Here is a 20,717-nt window from a genome sequence, read left to right as displayed (position 1 = left end):
ACCTTCCTGCTACCAGGAGTTGACTGAATGACTGATACTCTATGCAAAAATTCAATTGGTTCCCATAATTTAGTTTTCTATCCCTAAGCAGTGCTTCGGCTTTCTGAAAACTACAACCATTTTACCTTATAAACTGAAAGCTTTACATTTCGTAGCCCAGCAAGTCTGTGTTTAGGTGAAAGTGTGTCTGAAGAAGGGGTGGTGGTATTCATAAGGTACTGTGAATAAGACATGCTTCCTTCATAAGTTTTTTCTCCTCCATCAGCTGTTGGAGCAACAAGGGCCGATGGGCGTGCAGCAGCAGAGTGACCAGAGTTTGAGGACCAGTTTCGCTTCAGGTGTGCAAACATAGCAGAATCAAGGCCACCAGCACCTCGGCCATCACCAGGGATGCTCCCATTATCTCTGAAATTAAATAATAATATATTTGGAAAAATAATGTGGAGAGATATTTACTTACTATATATATATATATATATATATATATATATATATATATATATATATATATATATATATATATATATATATAAAAAGGCAAATGAAATGAAGGAAAAGTGAAACAACAGAGTGGTTGCTAGGCCTTCTGACACAAAGTACAGCATTTGCCTTTACTTATAAATTCATCACGTTCCATATCTTCATAAATAAATTATATATATATATATATATATATATATATATATATATATATATATATATATATATTTTTCATCACGTCTCATATTTTTGTGATTCAATTATACATACATACATATATATATATATATATATATATATATATATATATATATATATATATATATATATATATATATATATATATATATATATATATATATATATATATATATATGTATATATGTATGTATAATTGAATCACAAAAATATATGGAACGTGATGAATATATAAATAAAGATAAAATCCATGAAGGAAAGGGAAACACTGGAGTGCTGCTAGGCCTTTCGACTGTCTGTCATCCTTTACTTAGCAGAATGAAGAAATATACAAGTAAGTTTATAAAGAAAGCTCATATAGATGACAGATGGGGATTACAAAGGAAAAAATATGTACCTGGAATCCAACACAACTGAGAATTATTCATTGTTAAAATCTTATGTCAACCTTGTTTTTTCATATAATAACACACTAAAAGGAATGTAATAAAAAATAGAAATGTTTGGCCAATCTACCAAAGATTTAGATGTATGTATTAAGCAACATAAGTATTCAGTCAAAACTGGACACACATCCAATGCTATATTCATTCATTTAAGTGAAAACTCTCACAGGAAGAATTGGACTGAAAGTTCAGTGATTGCCAGATCGAAAAATTTCTCTTCAAGAAATCTTTTGGAGTCCGCTATTATCCAGCTTACTTCCAGCTCTAAATTTAACTTTAGCCCTGGCATGTATTATTTGGACCCCTGTATTAGAAAAATGTTCAAGAATGACCTAAAAGATAAAACCACGGACTTAATTACAAATTAGTTACCTTATGTATATTTTCTATGTATTTGTAAAAATGTTCATCTTGTAAAAAACTGTTATTGTTTACAAAAAAGAGAATTATTTCATTGTACTAATATTTTTTTGTAGTCAGTCACCCCCTTGTATAATCTTTTAAATTGTCCTGTCCCTGCTTCTGAACGGTTGATCCTAATCCTTTGTAAAACCTCTTAAATATTTAACCCTATTTTGGCAGTTCTACTAATTCTTCAATTGTGTTGGATTCCAGGTACACATTTTTTCCTTTGTAATCCCGATCTGTCATCTATATGAGCTTTCTTTGTAAACTTACTTTTATATTTCTTCAGTCTGCTAAGTAAAGGACAACGGACAGTCGAAAGGCCTCACAGCACTCCAGTGTTCCCCTTTCCTCCATGATTTTATCTTTATCTTAATATATATATATATATATATATATATATATATATATATATATATATATATATATATATATGTATATATATATATATATATAGTGTGTGGCATAAGTAACGCCCTTTGTTTAACCCTTAAACGCCGAGCGTCTATTTACAAAAAGTGTCTCCCGTATGCCTCAAGGCAGGTTTGAGAGTTAGCGCCTACTGGAAAAAAAAAAAGTTTTTTTCAAAATCACAGCACGCTTAGTTTTTAAGAATAAGAGTTCTTTTTTGGCTCCTTTTTTTCTCATTGCCTGAAATTTAGTATGCAACCATCAGAAATGAAAAAAAATATCATTATCACATATAAATATTGGAATATATGACAGCATAAAAAAAAATTTCATATATAATTGTATACAAATCGCACTGTGAGCAAAATGGTTAAATCTAATGAGTTATTTTTTTCGTTGTATTGTACACTAAATTGCGATGATTTTGGTATATAACAAATTGTAAAACGATCAAAGCAACACAGAGAAAATATTATCACAAAATGATGCATGAATTCATAACGTGAGGACGTAAAAAAGTTTTTTTCAAAAATTCACCATAAATCGAAATATTGTGCTAGAGACTTCCTGTTTGTTGCAAAATGATGGTAAATAATTGAATATTACTAGAATGTAAGAGTTTTGCTTACAATTACAGTTTTCGACCATTTCAGTCGAGTTAAAGTTGACTGAAGGTCAAATTTTTTCTATTTATCATGATTTATATGAAAATATTTCAAAACTGATAAAGGCTACAATCATGAGTTATTTTTTGTTATATTCTACATGAAATTGCACACATTTTGATATATAAAACTTTATATAACGGCCAATAGAGAACGGTGCAAACATTACAACAAAGTGACTAAAGAATTTCTGAGATATTCTGATGAGTTAGCGCGCGCGGATGTAAGGAAAAAGTTTTTTCAAAAATCACCATAAATCGAAATATTGTGCTAGAGACTTGCAGTATGTTGCAAAATGAAGGTAAATGATTGAATATTACTAAAATGTAAGTTTTAGCTTACAATTGCATTTTTTTACCATTTCGGTCGAGTCAAAGTTGACCGAAGGTTGAAATTTTGGCACTTATCATGATTTATATGAAAATATTTCAAAACTGATAAAGCTACAACCATGAGTTATTTTTTGTTGTATTCTACATGAAATTATGCACATTTTCATATATAAAACTTTATGTAATGGCTAATAGAAAACAGTGCAAAAATTATGACAAAGTGACTAAAGAATTTCTGAGATTTTTAGCAGAGTTAGCGTGCGTGGACGTAAGGAAAAAGTTTTTTTCAAAAATTCACCATAAATCGAAATATTGTGCTAGAGACTTCCAGTATGTTGTAAAATGAAGGTAAATGATTGAATATTACTAGAATGTAAGAGTTTTAGCTTACAATTGCATTTTTCGACCATTTCGGTCAAGTCAAAGTTGACTGAAGGTTGAAATTTTGGCACTTATCGTGATTTATATGAAAATATTTCAAAACTGATGAAACTACAACCATGAGTTATTTTCTGTTGTATTCTACGTGAAATTGCGCACATTTTCTTATAGAAAACTTTATGTAACGGCTAATAGAAAACGGTGCAAAAATTACGACAAAGTGACTAAATAATTTCTGAGATTTTCAGCAAAGTTAGCGCGTGTGGATGTAAGGAAAAAGTTTTTTCAAAAATTCACCATAAATCGAAATATTGTGCTAGAGACTTCCCGTTTGCTGCAAAATGAAGGTAAATGATTGAATATCACTAGAATGTAAGATTTTTTGCCTACGCATCAAAAAAAAAAAAAACACGCTAACACTTGCACAAGTTCAGCAAAACATGAGCGCATCTAGAAATCGCTCTCTGACGATGCGTCGCTGATGCTTTCTAGTGGGAGAAGAAAGAAATTCGCGCATGTGCAGCTGGGTCACGCTTGTAAACAAAACAACAGCATGATCTGTGAACTCCCAGCATCCCTCAAGGCGCGTGATTTAAAATTTTTTGCAAACTAGGCCTATAAGTATTTTTCCACAATTCTAAAAAACTTTTTGTAGTCGATGTATTTTACGCCCACTCGGCACCTGACAGACAATTTTTGTCGACGTAAAATACGTCCAGTCGGCGTTAAAGGGTTAAGTGGAACAAAATTAAAGCCTTTTTGATTATCCTTTATTTTTTCGAACATGAATGTATTGCCACAGGTTAATAGATTAATATAATATATTAACAAAATTAATATAATGCTTATTCGGTCTAATAATGCGGCATAAGTAACGCCCTTTTTTAATCTTATATCTTATAATGTATATTTTCTTTATTATTTTCTTTATTTAATTTGCTGAATCTTAATTTTTCAGATATTTTATACAACCATGAGATTAACAAAGGAACAGAGAGTAAAAGCAATTCAACTGTACTATCAAAACAATAAAAATGGTGCTGAAACCAACAAGATTGTTATCAGCTGAATTTAACATCACAAGGGTGCAAAGCCGAAATATCATTTGTAATGAACATTATTAAACTGAATAAGCATTACATTAATTTTGTTAATATATTATATTAATCTATTAACCTGTGGCAATACATTCATGTTCAAAAAATAAAGGATAATCAAAAAGGCTTTAATTTTGTTCCATTAAACAAAGGGCGTTACTTATGCTGGTCCACTGTATATTATAATATATATATAATATTTTATATACAGGAGCAGGATAAAAATTCAAACATGTAGACATATTATAATTTATTTTTGCCTGCCCAAGTTTCACAATTCAGACTGAATCTCATCAACATCTTTTGTATAAATGAAAAACTGATTGTGTCATATTCCACGGAAAATAAAAATATTTCTATCTTGTTTCTATAAATGTTCAATTACTTTAAGAAAATAAAACTTCAATCATGAGTCAGAACTCAAGTTATTTCAAAGTTATTGAGACAAAAGCACATCAGATTGATTTAAATTTCGAAAAATGATGTTAAAAGATTTGAAGATAAAGTTTTGAGAAATATTTGAACACTTGGGCAAACAAATTTTAATCATGCTTTTAAACAGAGATATGGATATACCTATAATACTAAAAAGTGTAAACAAAAACAATATATAAAAAATTTTAGAAATTGATCATATTTACTGGACAAAAAGTAACAGATACTTCTTTGATCAAAGAACAGCCTTCAATAATTAGTATTGACAGAAATTTGACCACAATATGGAATGAAATAGCCAAAAATTGCAAAATCCCACTTAAACATCATGAACTTCATTATTGTTGCATATAAAAATCCAGCCCAAACATTTAGTTGAAATCCTGATTCAAGAAAGTTTTCATGAGAAACAGGTTTCCATTGACTGAGGTGTAGAAATGGATCTCCATGATAAGTTGTTTTACCTTTTTACATTCTGAAGTTTTAATTATTCTTGTGAGTTTGATACAAAACAAACAGTAGTTCTTCTTCCTAACTTTGTCTGGCTTAAAGCACTGGAATAAGATATTTTATCTGAACATTTAATCAATATATGCTTATTAAAAATCTGTGTAGGCAACTGTCTTAACAAGTCACAAAAAAAAAAAAATAATATATGTGGGTATATACAATTATCAATTAAAAATAAATGGTTTTCATAGTGTGTTTTGTATGTTTGTATATATATATTTAAAAATATATATATATATGTAATATGTAAGACCTGATAAATATTATATAAATATTATCTCATATATAATATATATATATATTATATATATATATATAATATATATATATTTCTGAGTTCAGTCCCGTGTCAGCCGGTGAAATTCCATTACAGCACGAATTTCTAGGTATAAAATGCTAGATATACCAGAGAAAAAGAGCTTTCAGGAAAGCTGGGGTTACTACCCAGTCGAGCCTCTTCTAGGAAGACGTCGGTATAAGAAAGGGTGAGTGAAATACCACTACCACGGAAACATACTCGAAAGATCTCTCCTTATCAAAACCCCCGAACAGAGCGGTGAGCCGTTACAGCCCCCACACTCAACACCCATCAGGACGGCGACACCAGCGCCACCTACCTCATTCCATTTTCTAGCACGTGATAATCATCTTTTTTACTTTTGTGTGCTCGTCCCTTTTTTGGAATTTTCCATCTTTCATCATGTCATCGAGCAGCTTTACTATCTCCAAGTTAAGTACTATCTTATAGTGGGGTTTTTCGTTTTTATTTGGCTGTTTTGGTCTCATTTTATATATTTATTTTGAGATCTTATTATGACGCCACATAAGTCCCCGCCAGCCATGTCGACCATCGAGGCGACCCCATCAGTTTCCTTCTGTTGGAGTTGTCTCATTGTCGTTATAGTTATATTTTTTTGCCCCTGGTTCTCCTCCTGGTGGTTTCCTGCGGTGGCAACCCCCTTTTTAATTTAGCACTTTAAATATATTGGCCTATAGGCCCTTTGAGGTGATGCCCCGTCCCAGGTTCCCCCAGGTTGGGTTCCAGGTTGGGTTCCCTATTATTTTAGTCTGTATTAGGCTATTTTTATTTTTTCTTGGCGATAGTTCTATTTATTTTGTTTTTGGTTGTTTACCTCCTCATGGTGGCGGCAGCCTTAGATCTAACCGTTGCCTCGGGGTAGGCTACGCACCCTATTGAGCACATTTTTATTTCATATTTTTGTGTGATGGTTTTTTTGTGGAGTAGGTTGTTGCTTCCATCCCTTGCCCTCGGTGTGGAAGTCCATCAGGTTGAGGGAGTTTTGTTGCTGTTTCCTCCGGGTCGTTTTTGGTGGGCAGAGTGAGCCCCTTAGTTCTCTTCCTTCCATTTGGGGGGAATAGAGTTCTTTGGATGTGTCTCCTCTAGGCTATTCGCCTTCTTGCCCCCTCTTCTCGTTCCCGGTTGGTTCTCGGCACAAAATTTCTCTCCCTGTTGCTTCCTCCTCCCTCCTACACTCCCCTTTTTTCCTAACCTATGTTAGGTTAGGTCCCTATTAGGCTGTGCCTAGGCAGGAGTCGGGCATCGAGGCTTGGTCGCTCCCCTTTCCTAGTAGTAGGCCACCCTCCTATCACAGTTCCAGTTCATTCTTGGAGTGGTGTATGCAGTTGAGCGGGTGATAGTTTTCCCCCTCTCCTGTTCCTTCCTGGTAGCCTACCATTCTCCCCCCTCTCCACCCCCTCCTCCCCTCCAGCCTTGCTCTACTCGCTGCGGGTGACGCTAGATGGCGTTTTCTCCGAGTTCAGGGACTTCTCTATTTGGTAGAGGGATTCGCTCCTCCCATACAGTCCCTCTAGCATCGCTGTGTTTGGTTTAGTGGTTTGTTTGCTCTCGAACGTGTTCGAACACTTTATCCCACACTCCTCCCGCCCGTCGGGCTACTCGGCTAGGGTTATTGTTTTTGCTCCAGTTTATGTTAAAACATTACGAGCATCTGACCCACCTTGTTTCTCTGGCGGGGTAGTAGTGAAGAAAGTTTTACATTTATATAAGGGAGCGGATCCCTCCGGTCTCCGGAGTATTTCTTTTACCATCACTAGTTTTTGTTATTATGATATAAGTATTTAAATATACATATGTTTGTTATCTTCGGAGTACTCTCCTTTATTTTATATACATGAGTCCGGTTCTATACCCGGGGTTCCGCCGTTATTTTACAGGCAACCCCGGGTTAGTTCCTGTTGTCTCATTCTTCCATTCCCGGAGTATTCCGGGGTCTGAAAGTCTTACCTGCCACTCTGTGTATTTTAGAGCTTATTGGCCTAGTTTATTAAAAGGTATTTCTTCTCCACCGGAGTATTCCGGCTGCAGTTGAAATTCCCGGCCTTGCCAGCCTTAGATTGCTTAGAGTGGTAGGTTCATGTTCGTTTTCCACTTACAGACTGTTCGCTGTGAGGAGCCGGGGTGTACTGCGTCACTGCAACAACCTTACGGTCACGTAGTGTGCCGGACCCACGCTGGTTGCGCGGTCCGACTTGACGACCTGGTAGTCTGGCACCCGATGGTTGTGAGGTTTGTTTCGCCTTCTGTGCAAACCATCCAGGATGAGTCGGTAAGTGACATTCTTCCTCCGTTTTATGCTCCTCATTTTGAATTTTGTTTATGTGGTTTCCGGACTGTTTTTTCACCTTTAGCTAATTGTTGGCTTTCTTTCAGGCGGACGAGTCCTCTAAGAAGTCGGCCTTGGAATCTCTCCGGCCTGGGTGGCTGGGTTTGGAAGGAATGTTCCGTCGGGAAGCCCTACGTCCTCGACGCCAGTTGAGGGACCTGCTCTACCCCGGCGCACGGGTGGCGCCGCAGTGCCAGAAGATCTTGCCACCCCCATCATCCAGCAGATCCGGGATGCGACCCAGCCACCCCAAGTGGATATTCTTTATTCAGAAGTCTCAGAGGACGTCGCTGCCTTGAACTTAGACCTCGAACCGATGGCTACTGAGCAGGACCAGGGGGTAAGTAGCGAGGTAGGTGAGGTTGTTGGGGCGGGCCCCTTTTTTGACTCCCCAGCTTCTTCATTGTCCTCTTTTTCAGGTTTTGGGAAGTCTTCCTCCTTGGGTGATAGGGCTCCATCAGCTATCCCTGTTGAAGTTGAAGACTTCATGGAAGGCGGGGCTATAAGTCCTCGTCCTCCAAGAAAGCATCGCCTTTCCCCTGTCGAAGGCTAAGGTCTCAGCACCTGTAGCCTCCGGGAGCAAGTCTGGTTCCTCCGGCAAAGGCGCGAGTAAGAGGGCATCAAGATCAAGCCCTCCTCGCCAACCTGCCTTTGACGCGGAGGCCTTTGCGAAAGAAATGTTCCAAAGGTTCTCCGAGGACTTTAATGACAAATTCAATCAAATGTCCGAAAAGTTTGCCACATACGAAAAGGTCTCGAGAAGTTTGCCAGTCATGACAACATGCTGGCGGGAATGCTCAACCCACCCCCAGCCACCCCAGTATGTCATTCCCGATACAGCGGAACTCCCGCCTTTCGATCCTGGCAACCCTTGGCGTTTTTCGCTCTCCGGGCCATCCAACATGATGGCAAACTAACCATTGAAGGTCTTGGCACGAGACGGTTGGAGGAGTTGGAGTTCTTCCCCGATCTTTTGCCCCCATATCCAGGTTTCGTAAAATTGACTGAGGAAGCTTGGATACGTTCGGATAAGGTTCCCAGGAGACTGTCATCATCCCTAGGGACCAAGCTCAGTCGTCTCTCCCACGCACTCTGACGGAGTGGCAGGCAGACAACACAAAGTTGACTCCTTTCAAGGGCAGCTTCACTATGTTTGCCCTGGGAGACAACTTACCACTCCCTGTTTGAACAAAGTCGCCTGGCTACGGCCCGAGCGTGCTTTGAAGGTAATCCGTTACCACAGCTAAGGAAACAGACTCCACTTCCCTGGTTTTCCCAGGAAGTGATGAGTTCTGGATGGATGCTCCGTCACACTTTCACGGTCGGGAAGTTGGACCCTCTCTGTGCTTCCTCACAGTTTAGCGAGCAACTCCCAAAGCTGCCGGAATCTTTGTTGAAAGGCGGAGTTTGATGCCCGGACTAAGCTAGCCCGGTCCTTGAACTCCGTCTGCCTCACAGAAGCCACTGCCGCCTCCTGCGCAGACGAACCCTTTTCAGGTCTTGGCTAAGTCCCTGTTGGCTGGCTTTCAGTCTGACCTGTTTGAGTTCATCATGGCCAGACTGGAATGCAGGAAGTTCATCTTCGCAAATGCTTACTATCCGTCACGAGCCTAACAAGCTCGTAAAGAGCTCGATCTGGGGGACCTAACCTCTTCCCAGAAGAAGAGGTTACAAATGTTATGGCAGAGGCTACAAGGGCCAACCAGAGTCTGCGCTCTCGCTGGGGCATTTCCACCTATAAACGCAAGACCCCAGAATCTGCCGGCCCCCAGACGAGAGGAGGCAAACGTTTTAGGAGGCATAAGAGGCCCCACCAGCAGACGGTAGTCCAAGCCGTCCCCAGTCTCGGCAGTGGCACAGTCCTCCACCTCAAAGGCTCACCCCCAACAATATGTGCTGGTCCAACCAGCTCATTCCCTTGCTATGTGGCTTCACCAGCATACAACCCCACCTATGAGGGCCGGGATTACTTTCACGGCCTTAACAGGGTTCGCAAGGGGGAAGAGGCAGGGCCCTTTCACAGAGGGAAGGCGAACACCACCCCAAGGGGAAAACCTGGACGTGGTAGAGGAACAAACCCGCTCCTCTCCCACTGAGAAAACACAGGTAGGTGGTCGCCTGTATTGGTTCAGGGACCAATGGACCTTCAGCCCTTGGGCACACAGCATTGTGTCCAAAGGTCTGGGTTGGAGCTGGATCAAGAACCTCCTCCTCTGAACCAGGTTTTACCAGCCACCCTCATCAATCCTACAGGATTATGTGGCAGAATTGCTCAACAAACGAGCAATAAAGAAAGTAAGGCACCTAAAATTTCAAGGCAGGTTATTCACTGTTCCCAAAAAGACTCAGATCAGCAAAGAGTGATCCTGGATCTGTCGCGTCTAAATCTCTACATAAAATGCGACAAATTTCGCATGCTTACAATAGCTCAGGTACGGACTCTACTTCCGCGTGGAGCCGTCACCACCTCCATCGATCTTTCAGACGCTTATTATCACGTCCCGATTGCGCGGAACTTCTCTCAGTTCCTCGGTTTCAGACTCGGGAATCAAGCCTACTCCTTCAGGGTCATGCCCTTCGGTCTAACATTGCGCCCAGGGTATTCACTGCTGGCGGACACGGTAGTTCAACAACTCCGGTCCCGAGGATATCCCTAGCAGCATACCTGGACGATTGGATAATTTGGGCACCAACAGTTCTGGAGTGTCAGAAGGCTACGACCATAGTCATCAACTTCCTAGAGTCGTTAGGTTTTCAACTGAACAGAGAAAGTCCCGCCTGACTCCGGAGTCCCGGTTTCAGTGGCTGGGCCTGCAGTGGGATCTGTCTGCTCACACGTTATCCCTCCCACCTCCCAAGAGGAAAGGAGATAGCATCTCTCACCAGAAAATTTCTCAAAATCAATCAGCATCCCGCCGATCCCAAGAAAGAGTCCTTGGGTCCTTTCAATTTGCCTCAGTGACAGACCTGCTCTTAAAAAGCGAAATTAAAAGACATAAACAGAGTGTGGCGGAGTCGAGCCAATGTCAAGCTCAGAGACAAGGTCTCTCCATCCCTCGAATCTTAAAGACAAGACTGTGGCCTTGGACCACAGTCAGAGGCCTGTCCAAGACAGTTCCGCTTCACTTTCCCCCCCGGCACTAGTTGTTCCACACAGACGCTTCCCTAAGCGGCTGGGGGGGATATTCACCAAAACAAAAGTACAAGGAACGTGGTCCACAATGTTTCAGCAGTTCCATATAAACACCCTGGAAGCTATGGCGTCTTTCTAACTTTGAAGAAAATCCGCCCCAACCGGATTCATATCAGGTTGGTATTGACAGCGCAGTGGTAGTTCATTGCATCAACAGGGGCGGCTCCAAATCAGGTCGAGTAAACCAAGTAATGGTTGCTATCTTCTCCTGGCGAACAAGCACAGCTGGCACCTGTCAGCCACCCACCTAGCGGGGTACGAACGCAGGTGGCGGATTCCTGTCCAGGACTACTCCGTTGGAGACGGAGTGGTCCCTGGACACGGAATCTTTCAAATGGATTTGCCGCCAGGTTCCTGGTCTCCAAGTGGATCTGTTCGCGACGAAAGCAACTTCAAGCTCCCCTGTTATGTGGCCCCAACCTGGACCTCAGGCGTACGCCACGGATGCAATGACAGTAGATTGGAACAAATGGGAGAAAATTTATCTGTTCCCTCCAATAAATTTACTGCTGAAAGTATTACACAAACTCAGGACATTCAAAGGTCAACCAGCCCTAGTAGCCCCTACTGGCCGAAGAGCAATTGGTTCCTCTTCTTCAGGAACTGGGATTGCGGAGTCTTCGGATTCCCAAGCCCATTCTGACCCAGACAGTACAAACCAAGACTGTGTCAGCTTCCTCAAGAATTCAGAATGCCCTAGTTTTATGGACTTTATAAAATTCGCAGCCCAAAAGGAGCAAACATTGACCCTGTCAACACTCTGTTTCTAGAATCAGATAAAAGAGATTCTACTTTAGACAGTATGACTCAGCAGTCAAAAAAATTAGCCTCCTTCCTAAAAGCATCTGAAGCCAAAATCATGACGACTAATTTAGGAGTCTCTTTCTTTTAGATCACTGTTTGAGAAAGGCCTTGCTCCAGCCACTATTACCACAACCAAGTCAGCCCTGAAGAAAGTATTCTTTACGGCTTTAAAATCGACCTTACAGATTCCTATTTTTTCATCTATCCCCAGAGCATGCGCTGTCTGAGACCAGTATCACGCCCACATTCTGTTACGTGGTTTCTCAATGACGTCCTTAAGTTAGCATCAGAGATGGATAACTTTCAATGCTCTTATCAGGATCTGTTAAGAAAACTTTATTTCTGATTAGCTTGGCTTCAGGTGCTAGAATCTCAGAGCTGTCGGCTCACTAGAGGTGATAATTTTGTGAACTTCCTCCCTTCCGGAGAGGTCCTCCTTTCCCTGATCCTAGATTTTAGCTAAGAACGAAGACCCACAAGACAGGTGGTCTCCTTGGAAGGTGGTGCCCCTTCCACAAGACCAGTCTTTATGTCCAGTTTATACACTTAAATCTTACCTTTTAAGAACTCCACAGAGTAAGTCGGGTCCTCTTTTTATCAGGGAGAAAGGTGGTACTCTTTTCACTGAATGCTATAAGACAACAAATTCTGTATTTTATTAAACAAGCCAACCCAGATTCAGTTCCTAAGGTTCATGATATTCGAGCAGTTGCTACTTCCATTAATTACTTTCATAATATGGACTTTTCAGAACTATCAAATACACGGGTTGGAAATCACCTAGTGTTTAAACGCCACTATTTAAAAATCGCTCAAGCCCTGAAATTTTCTACCATAGCTGTGGGAAGTGTCATCTCCCCACCTTAACCAATCATATCCTTATCCTCCTTTTCCCCCGCCCGCCTGCCTCATTTACTTCTCTGCTTGTCCTCCTGGTTGATTATGCCTCACTGCCTTGCTCCTCATATTGATGTATTTTGTCTCTGTTGATGGAAACTGTAATCTGACATGTTACCATTGTGTTTTCTTGTGGGGTACTGGGCGGTTTTTATTTTGCACCATGTACCCCAGATATCTGTATATACACTGTATGTTTTAATTGATTTTTGATCTCTTATGTGTTTAGCTTAAGTTTACGTGTGTAGTTTTAAGATTGTATTTACCATTTTTTGTGTACACCATTGTACCTATCCAATTTTGTGTAATTTTGTAATTTTAAGATTTTTTTGGGCCTTTTTCCTCCGTCATGCCGGGACCTCCCACTTTTTCTAGTCTTAAGTCTTTGATGTGCCTTAGGTTTAGTGTTTTTCTTGCACATGTAAGAGATTCCCTGATTAAACTGCTTTTGTGATTTATGTTTTTTCTTCAGATTACCCTTTATTTTCTTTTTCCTCGTAGTTTGCAGCCTTGGCATGATTCTCTGTCACTATTTCACCGGCTGACACGGGACTGAACTCAGAAAAGGGATTTTGACAAAGGAAAATCTATTTCTGAGGAAGGTCCCGTGTCACCCGTGACCCTCCCTGACTCACCTAGTACTCCTCACCCTACTTGCACATGCCAAGTCTGGGGTTAGTGCTAGCATGGAATGAGGTAGGTGGCGCTGGTGTCGCCGTCCTGGCGGGTGTTGAGTGTGGGGGCTGTAACGGCTCACCGCTCTGTTCCGGGGGTTTTGATAAGGAGAGATCTTTCGAGTAGGTTTCCGTGGTAGTGGTATTTCACTCACCCTTCCTTATACCGACGCCTTCCTAGAAGACGCTCGACTGGGGTAGTAACCCCAGCTTTCCTGAAAGCTCTTTTTCTCTGGTATATCTAGCATTTTATACCTAGAAATTCGTGCTGTAATGGAATTTCACCGTGACACGGACCTTCCTCAGAAATAGATTTTCCTTTGTCAAAATCCCTTTTTTTGTGTCTCACCCTTTTAGTTTGTAATTACTGTTTGTTTTATATATTTGGTTAGTATTTTTGCTGAAGATTTATTATGACAATTTACTTTATTGTAATTTCATTGATTCTTATCCTTGTCGGTTTTTCAGCCTGATGATGAGGTTTTATACCTTGAAAACTTGTGTGATAAAGAATGTTCTTCCTGGTCTTGGCAATATTATTCATCATCAAGCTAAGATATACATATGTATATGCATACATATATACATACATATGTATATATACATACTATACATATATATACATATATACATTTCTATATATATACAGTATATTATATATATATATATATATATATATATATATATATATATATATATATATATATATATATATATATATATATATATATACACACAGGTTGTGCATCTCTAATCCGCATCATTGGGACCTAGAGGGTGCCGATTAGCCATTTTGCCGGATTAACCATTTATTAGGCTAGAACACACTGAAACACAGTAGCTAAGCACCTCATCCTACAATTAAAATATCCCATAAATCTCTACAAGTTGGTTAATAAAGAAAAGACAATTATCAAATACAGGTAGTGCTCGAGTTACATAATTGACTTTTTATATTTCGAAGTTTACGATGGGGTTAGCAATTAATACTGATACGAAAAATATTTAGGAAATATTTTTAAATTTCACACATAAAGCAGAGAGACCAGAAGAGACCAACTTCTTTTCCTCCATCTCTTTATTCCATCTGCTAGTTAAAAAAGGTAAAAGAGAATGATAAAAGTATTGTTAGTAACGTTATACTTTTGTGTAAATGCATACAGCCATAAACAACGAACGGAAACTGTTGTTTTGCTAATAATCGCCGGATAACAACAGTTATGCTTGTATTTCAACCATCGTGACGGTTAAACAATTATTGTAGTTATGTTACAAATGACGTTAAATACAGTACAATAGGACTGATATATTTTTACACTATACCCTCATTCGCTTTGGAGAAAAGATCGGCAAGGAAATATACTGCTGCAGTAACTTTATGCTGCAATTTGTAGCTGAAGCTGAGAAAACAATGTTCAAGCTGCTAATGACTATAAATTATCGTGCATCGGCAACATGGATGAAACTTGACTGTAAATAAAATTGGAGAGAATGTATTTTAATCAAAACTACTGGGCATGAAAGAATACAAATTACTGCTGTTTTCACGACATAAAAGATAAATAGGTAAAGCTCATATTATGATGAAATCAAGAGAAAATAGCGAACGAATCTTGATTTTTCTTACAAAAAAACAAAAACACCCAAAATGGCCAGCGCGATTCCCAAACAAAACATATTAACGAAAAAAATAGCTAAATTAATTTCACAACGAAACGTGATTTAAGTTATATTTCGATTTAAAAACATTTAAGTATAACGAAAAATATCCTTGTTCCAAATAAAAAGTATCTATTCATTTACGCTTACTAGAAGCAAGAAAAGCTCTCTGAACTGAGTTAAATGCGTGAAATAAACACAGCGTTATCGATTCCAAAAACAAAACATTGATCGCAATTTATAATAAAAAGCAATATGAGAATATACGCACTGGATACAATGTAGTAAGCATAACTTTTTTAAAAGATCCATGAAAAAAGATGCACATTCGTTATGTTGATATTTGTATCATACTGTTAATATGTGAATAGAGTTAGTATAATGTAGGCTAGGCCACATTATATGTAGCCTATATACGATATACCATAGCGTAGGCCAAAAGACAATAATAAATGTAAAAATGGAAAAGCAAAAGCATGCGTGTGTTTACAAACACCTCGAGTTTGTTGAGGCACACACTGCGCCACCAAATCGGCGGCCTTGCGGCGAGTTAGCGCAGCGACCGAAATTTGAAAATTAGTGCGAAACAGAAATTACTGTAGCCGTAAATTTGTGCCAGATTACTGATTGTTCGGACTACTGATTGCCGGATTAGCGATGAGTCAACCTGTGTATATATATAATATATATATATATACACACACACACACACACACATGAATGTCTTTTACTGTAATACCACAGTGTATAAAAAACTATTTGAACATTGCAACCACATATTTCGAGCACTTCCTTCTGTGCTCCTGTTAACTGGTAAAATATGGACAGATGAAATGATACAGAAGTATATATACAAAGCATATGTAGGTGTGGCATTAAATCTCAGATGGTATGCAGGTGACCATTTCCCAAGAAGGAGGGGAAACAATTCCCTAATGGTTTTTGGCCTCATTAACTCCTGTTTTGCGATTCGTCTGGCGGTCATGTTTCCTGGAGCACCTGTTTGAGAAGAGGTTTAAGGATTAACCCGTCAATTTCATCCGCTTTCCAATGTCCTCCTGACAAGCTCATATTGTTGGTTTGATTGATGATGGCAGATTCCAGCATCTTTCTTTTGTACAGACAGCTACTTTTGAAAACCAGCTCTGCCCCACTCCAATTTATGGAATGGCCTCTCATTACAATTGCTACACGGAATCTGGTAAACTCCGGCTTCTTCCCCTTTTTTATTTAAGTATATGTTAATGAGCGAGCTCCCGATGGATTTGGGATAATGGAAGATAAAAGGATTGTTAGACCTGAGTTGTTCTGTGGCTTTTTGGATGTTTCTGTCATACGGAAACTTTATTTTGTTGTTAAAATCTATTTGTCTGTTGTGAGTGGGACCTTTGTAGTATATTTTATTTGCTTTGGTAATAGCCTTCTCGATAATGTGTGGTGGGTAGACCTAACGCAATTGCTCTACCCACCACACATGAATCAAGGTGATGTGATAAAAATTCATTCATAATATGGCTGAGTGCAATAAACACACTACATGGTTAGCATGGCAGAGGTGGGTTGAAATCAATTCTAAATACAATTACCCCAGTTCGACAGGGATTTGTAGGTGGGAGTTGGTATCTACTTATACCTCACTTGTTGGCCATGTGGTTAAAATCGCATCACTGTAGTCCTGAGTTCTTGTCCTCCATGGTTCGAGCCCACAAGACGACGAACTTATTATTAACTAAAAAATTTCCCTTCAGGTAACATATATGAAAATACATTATTTCTAAGGTAGAGCGAATTGGATATTAAAGGATGTTTGCAGCTTAATGCTTGTATATGAATCATGGTGGTGTGATAAAAATTCATTCATAATATGGCTGCGTGCGACAAACGTACTGCATGATTAGCATGGCAGAGGTGGGTTGATATCGATTCTAAATACAAATACCTCAGTTCAACGGGGATTTGTAGGTGGGAGTCGGTATCTACTTATACCTCACTTGTTGGCTGTGTGGTTAAAATCGCGTCATTGTAGTCCTGAATTCTTGTCTTCCGTGGTTTGAGCCCACGAGACAACGAACTTATTATCAACTAAAAAATTACCCTTCGGGTAACATATATGAAAATATATTATTTCCAAGGTAGAGCAAATTGGATATTAAAAGGACGTTTGCAGCTTAATGCTTGTATATGAATCACGGTGGTGTGATAAAAATTCATTATAATATGGCTGCGTGCAACAAACGCACTACATGGTTAGCATGGCAGAGGTGGGTTGATGTCGTTTCTAAATACAAATACCTGAGTTAGACGGGGATTTGTAGGTGGGAGTCGGTATCCACTTATATCTCACTTGTTGGCTGTGTGGTTAAAATCAGCGTCACTGTAGTCTGAGTTCTTGTCTTCCGTGTAGTTAGAGAGCCTGAGACTTATTAACAACTAAAATTTCCCTTTGGGTAACAGCCCTCCGCCGGAGGAGCAGGAAGAAAATTGAAATTAAATGCAGCCAGACTATTGCCAAGGCGTCTTGAGATAACCCCTGAAAGCTGGAGGAAGCTGGCGCGGGCTGAAGAGGCCAATCAAACCTGGGCAGACTGGGCCTACCAGTCGGCGATGCCACGTGCAAATGGTTCGAGTCCTAAGTGGGATTACGACCCTCAACGATGCCATCGAACAAATACAGATAGAACTTCTCTACCGCACCTCGGCCCTCGCCCGTACATGTCGCCCGAAGAGCCCCCACCTTAGCTGATTGCTGCCGAATAAGCGGATCTATGGGACACCCATCACCCAGGAGAGCTGTGCAAAATTACGCCACCCATACCTATCGGGTGCCCCTCCGCGAAGAATGGGCAATCGGTAACCTGTTGTGTGCGGGTTCGTTGTAAAGAATCGGGCATGCCAAAGAGCAATGCGCAGCCAAACCACCCACGTCTCTCTCTCCCGGACAGCCCCTAATAAGTCGCCTGCTCTCTGGGGCAGTGCGAGAATTTCAACCAAACCTTTTGCAGCGTGCAAGGTTTATAGCCACTACCCTTCCTCATGGGCAAAATTCCTAGAAATAACTAAGGCAGGAACTCCACGCCCCGTCGCCCACAAGCGTGCGAATCCTGAGTCCTTAGGCCCTCCTGCCGAGGTCCCATCTATGTGGCACCTCCTCGAGTAAAATACTCAACACGCCAGGTCAAGGCATTTGTGACTCTGGCGCAAATTTCCCTCATGGGAGGGACAAAGTTCCCCTATGGAGCTATAATTGACCCGCGCAAGCTCGTCACCATTGAGGGCATAACGAGTTTAAGATGAATACTCCCTACAGGGTCCAACTGAGGTCTGACCCCACAGAGAAACCAGGACCCTTACGTCTGTAAATGGCAAACACATTCAGGCTATGGCGTCCTCCTGGGCCAAGACACTGCGTCCCCTTTGCAGCCACAACCATTACGGGGTCCCCATTCCCCAATAAATCATCCAAATCCGAGTCCAGTGCCCGGCACGATACATCAGTGCCAGTGCCGAGGCCTCAGCCAGATCTCCCTTCAGGAGAATCTCGGCCTTCAACTCCTCTGCCAGTGCCTTGGCGGCTGAGCAGTGCCGATCTCCGTCCGTCCAGACAGGCGAGACCACCACCACATGTCCACCAGCGCCAGTGCCAGTGCCAATGTCAGTGCCTGAGCTGGTCACCCTGCATGAAAGTCGACCCCGCCCCCTCCGGCGTCCTCTCTCTACGCCGCCGCCCGCCAGTTCCCTCCTTGATCATGATTCTGCCTGCCTTCCTGGGCGATGAACTCTCTGCGAACTGCGCGATTGTCGAGATGGCGAACAAAATTCCTGGGTCGGTTAGTCGCGGCAGCTGCCCAGATAGCCCCTGCCGCCCTTTTGGCCTGCGGGCCCTCCGATTCCCGGCCAAGGACAACGGTCCAAGGAGAGGTTAGCGTGGGGTTACCATAGTGTGGGCGTCGCCTTGGAAATGATCCACAAGGAGCCCGGCTCTTCTGGCCCCTGTGCAAACTTGGCATAGGGCCCCCATCTTATAAATCTTTGAGCGTCTTGGCACCTTTCATCCAGGAGAGGATGCCAAGGCCTTCCATATCCTCTTCCTTTCCTTTGAATTTATATCCCTCATCTACTTCTCTATCGATCTTTCCTTCACACTTTCCCTTACTTACCATAGCGGCAGTTAATATATGAGATATCATCCCGTTGATAAATAAATCATTTTATTTTGAAGCAGTAAGAGAGACAGAGTGGGAGTAGCACGCCATACGCTAGTCCTTTGGCACAAGGCAGGCGTGTCAACTCTTCCTGAAGGGTGTGCCCTTTGGTTTTCTTTTCCCCGCCCTTGGCGAGAGTTAACTCTGACTGTCGTCTGTTGGCAGCGGAAGTTAGATAAAAGTAAATATAAATACCTCCTCTGTTAGCCTTTTTGTTTTCTACGTATGTGGTATTCACTTTTGCATTTAATCTTTTCTCTATTTTTTAACGAATCTCGAGTCACAAGACTCCTGCCCTTACGAGTTTTAACGATGCCCTTTTAATCACCGGCGGTGTGGCCTGCCCTTTAGTATGAAGTAATGTCCTTCGTTTGTTATTCCGTGCAGTTCCTTTCTTTTGATTTTTTACATTTTTTCCCTTTTGAGTTATCCCTGTGGAGAATGTTAGCCTTGTCCATTTTCCCCCTTCATGTGTTTATTCCTCCCATTCATACGTCGAGTAGTCTATTTATAACACACCGAGGTTGTAAGCTGCGAACGTCATTTAGCGTCGTTTAAGTTGGCGAATTAAAACCATGAATAATTTCCTTGCCTCACAGCTGTCAAGTTCTTGTCCCTTCAGATTAGCGTTAAATGGGAAATATTAGTTAGGCTCGTCGAGCCATGAACCGTGGGAGGTCGAATTGAAAAGAAGAATTGAATTCTATTATTACAATTTTGGTAAAGGGATATTATTTAATACCTACAATGTATTGTCACGAATGCTGCCTCTTCAAGGCACAACTAATAGCTTGCCTGTAATTCAAGGATAGCATTAAGGAATCAGTGGGTTTACATTTGTTTCCCTTTAAACTCTGCCTTGTATGTTTTATTTTGTTGTTGTTATTTTGTAATTTCAGAGTATTCTTTGTGTATTCCCTTCTAGAGCCTTATTACCCCAGTGAAATTTTTGTCCGAAAAAGAATGGGTATTTGTGAAATATTTGGGTAATCAATTAATTTCAAACAAGTTCACCCTTTTGGTGTATATTCTAAATTGCACTTTGCTCCTAAAGTAAACTTTCAGTTTGTTATTGAGCAGTGTGGCATCGTTTGCAAATAAAGTAAAAGTAAAGGTTGTAGCAAAGCAGAAAGATAGGAGACAAAGTCGACGTTTTCTTCGCTCATTTTGCTGTTGTCAATATTCGCACCGCGTTTATAGGTGTGAATATTATCTTGCCAGGGGCTGTAAAGATTAGCGTAATGCAGCTATGAAACTGTTCTCCTTTCCTGCTTTAAGGTTGG

The 20,717-nt window shown here is 40.6% G+C and overlaps 1 protein-coding gene across 1 annotated transcript in view; it reads right to left on the bottom strand.

Annotated features, from left to right (window-relative positions):
* LOC136849552 (general transcription factor 3C polypeptide 1) overlaps positions 1-20,717 on the bottom strand; it is a 1,135,756-nt gene that overhangs the window by 619,296 nt on the left and 495,743 nt on the right. The window contains 1 exon segment of the mRNA XM_067122889.1: positions 126-405. Within this exon segment, the coding sequence (XP_066978990.1) occupies positions 126-405 (280 nt within the window).

The sequence above is a fragment of the Macrobrachium rosenbergii genome, chromosome 21, assembly GCF_040412425.1.
Source record: "Macrobrachium rosenbergii isolate ZJJX-2024 chromosome 21, ASM4041242v1, whole genome shotgun sequence".
In the NCBI taxonomy this organism is placed as follows: domain Eukaryota; kingdom Metazoa; phylum Arthropoda; class Malacostraca; order Decapoda; family Palaemonidae; genus Macrobrachium; species Macrobrachium rosenbergii.
The sequence above is the reverse complement of the archived record's forward strand: the minus strand, read 5'-3'. Positions and strand labels throughout refer to the sequence as shown.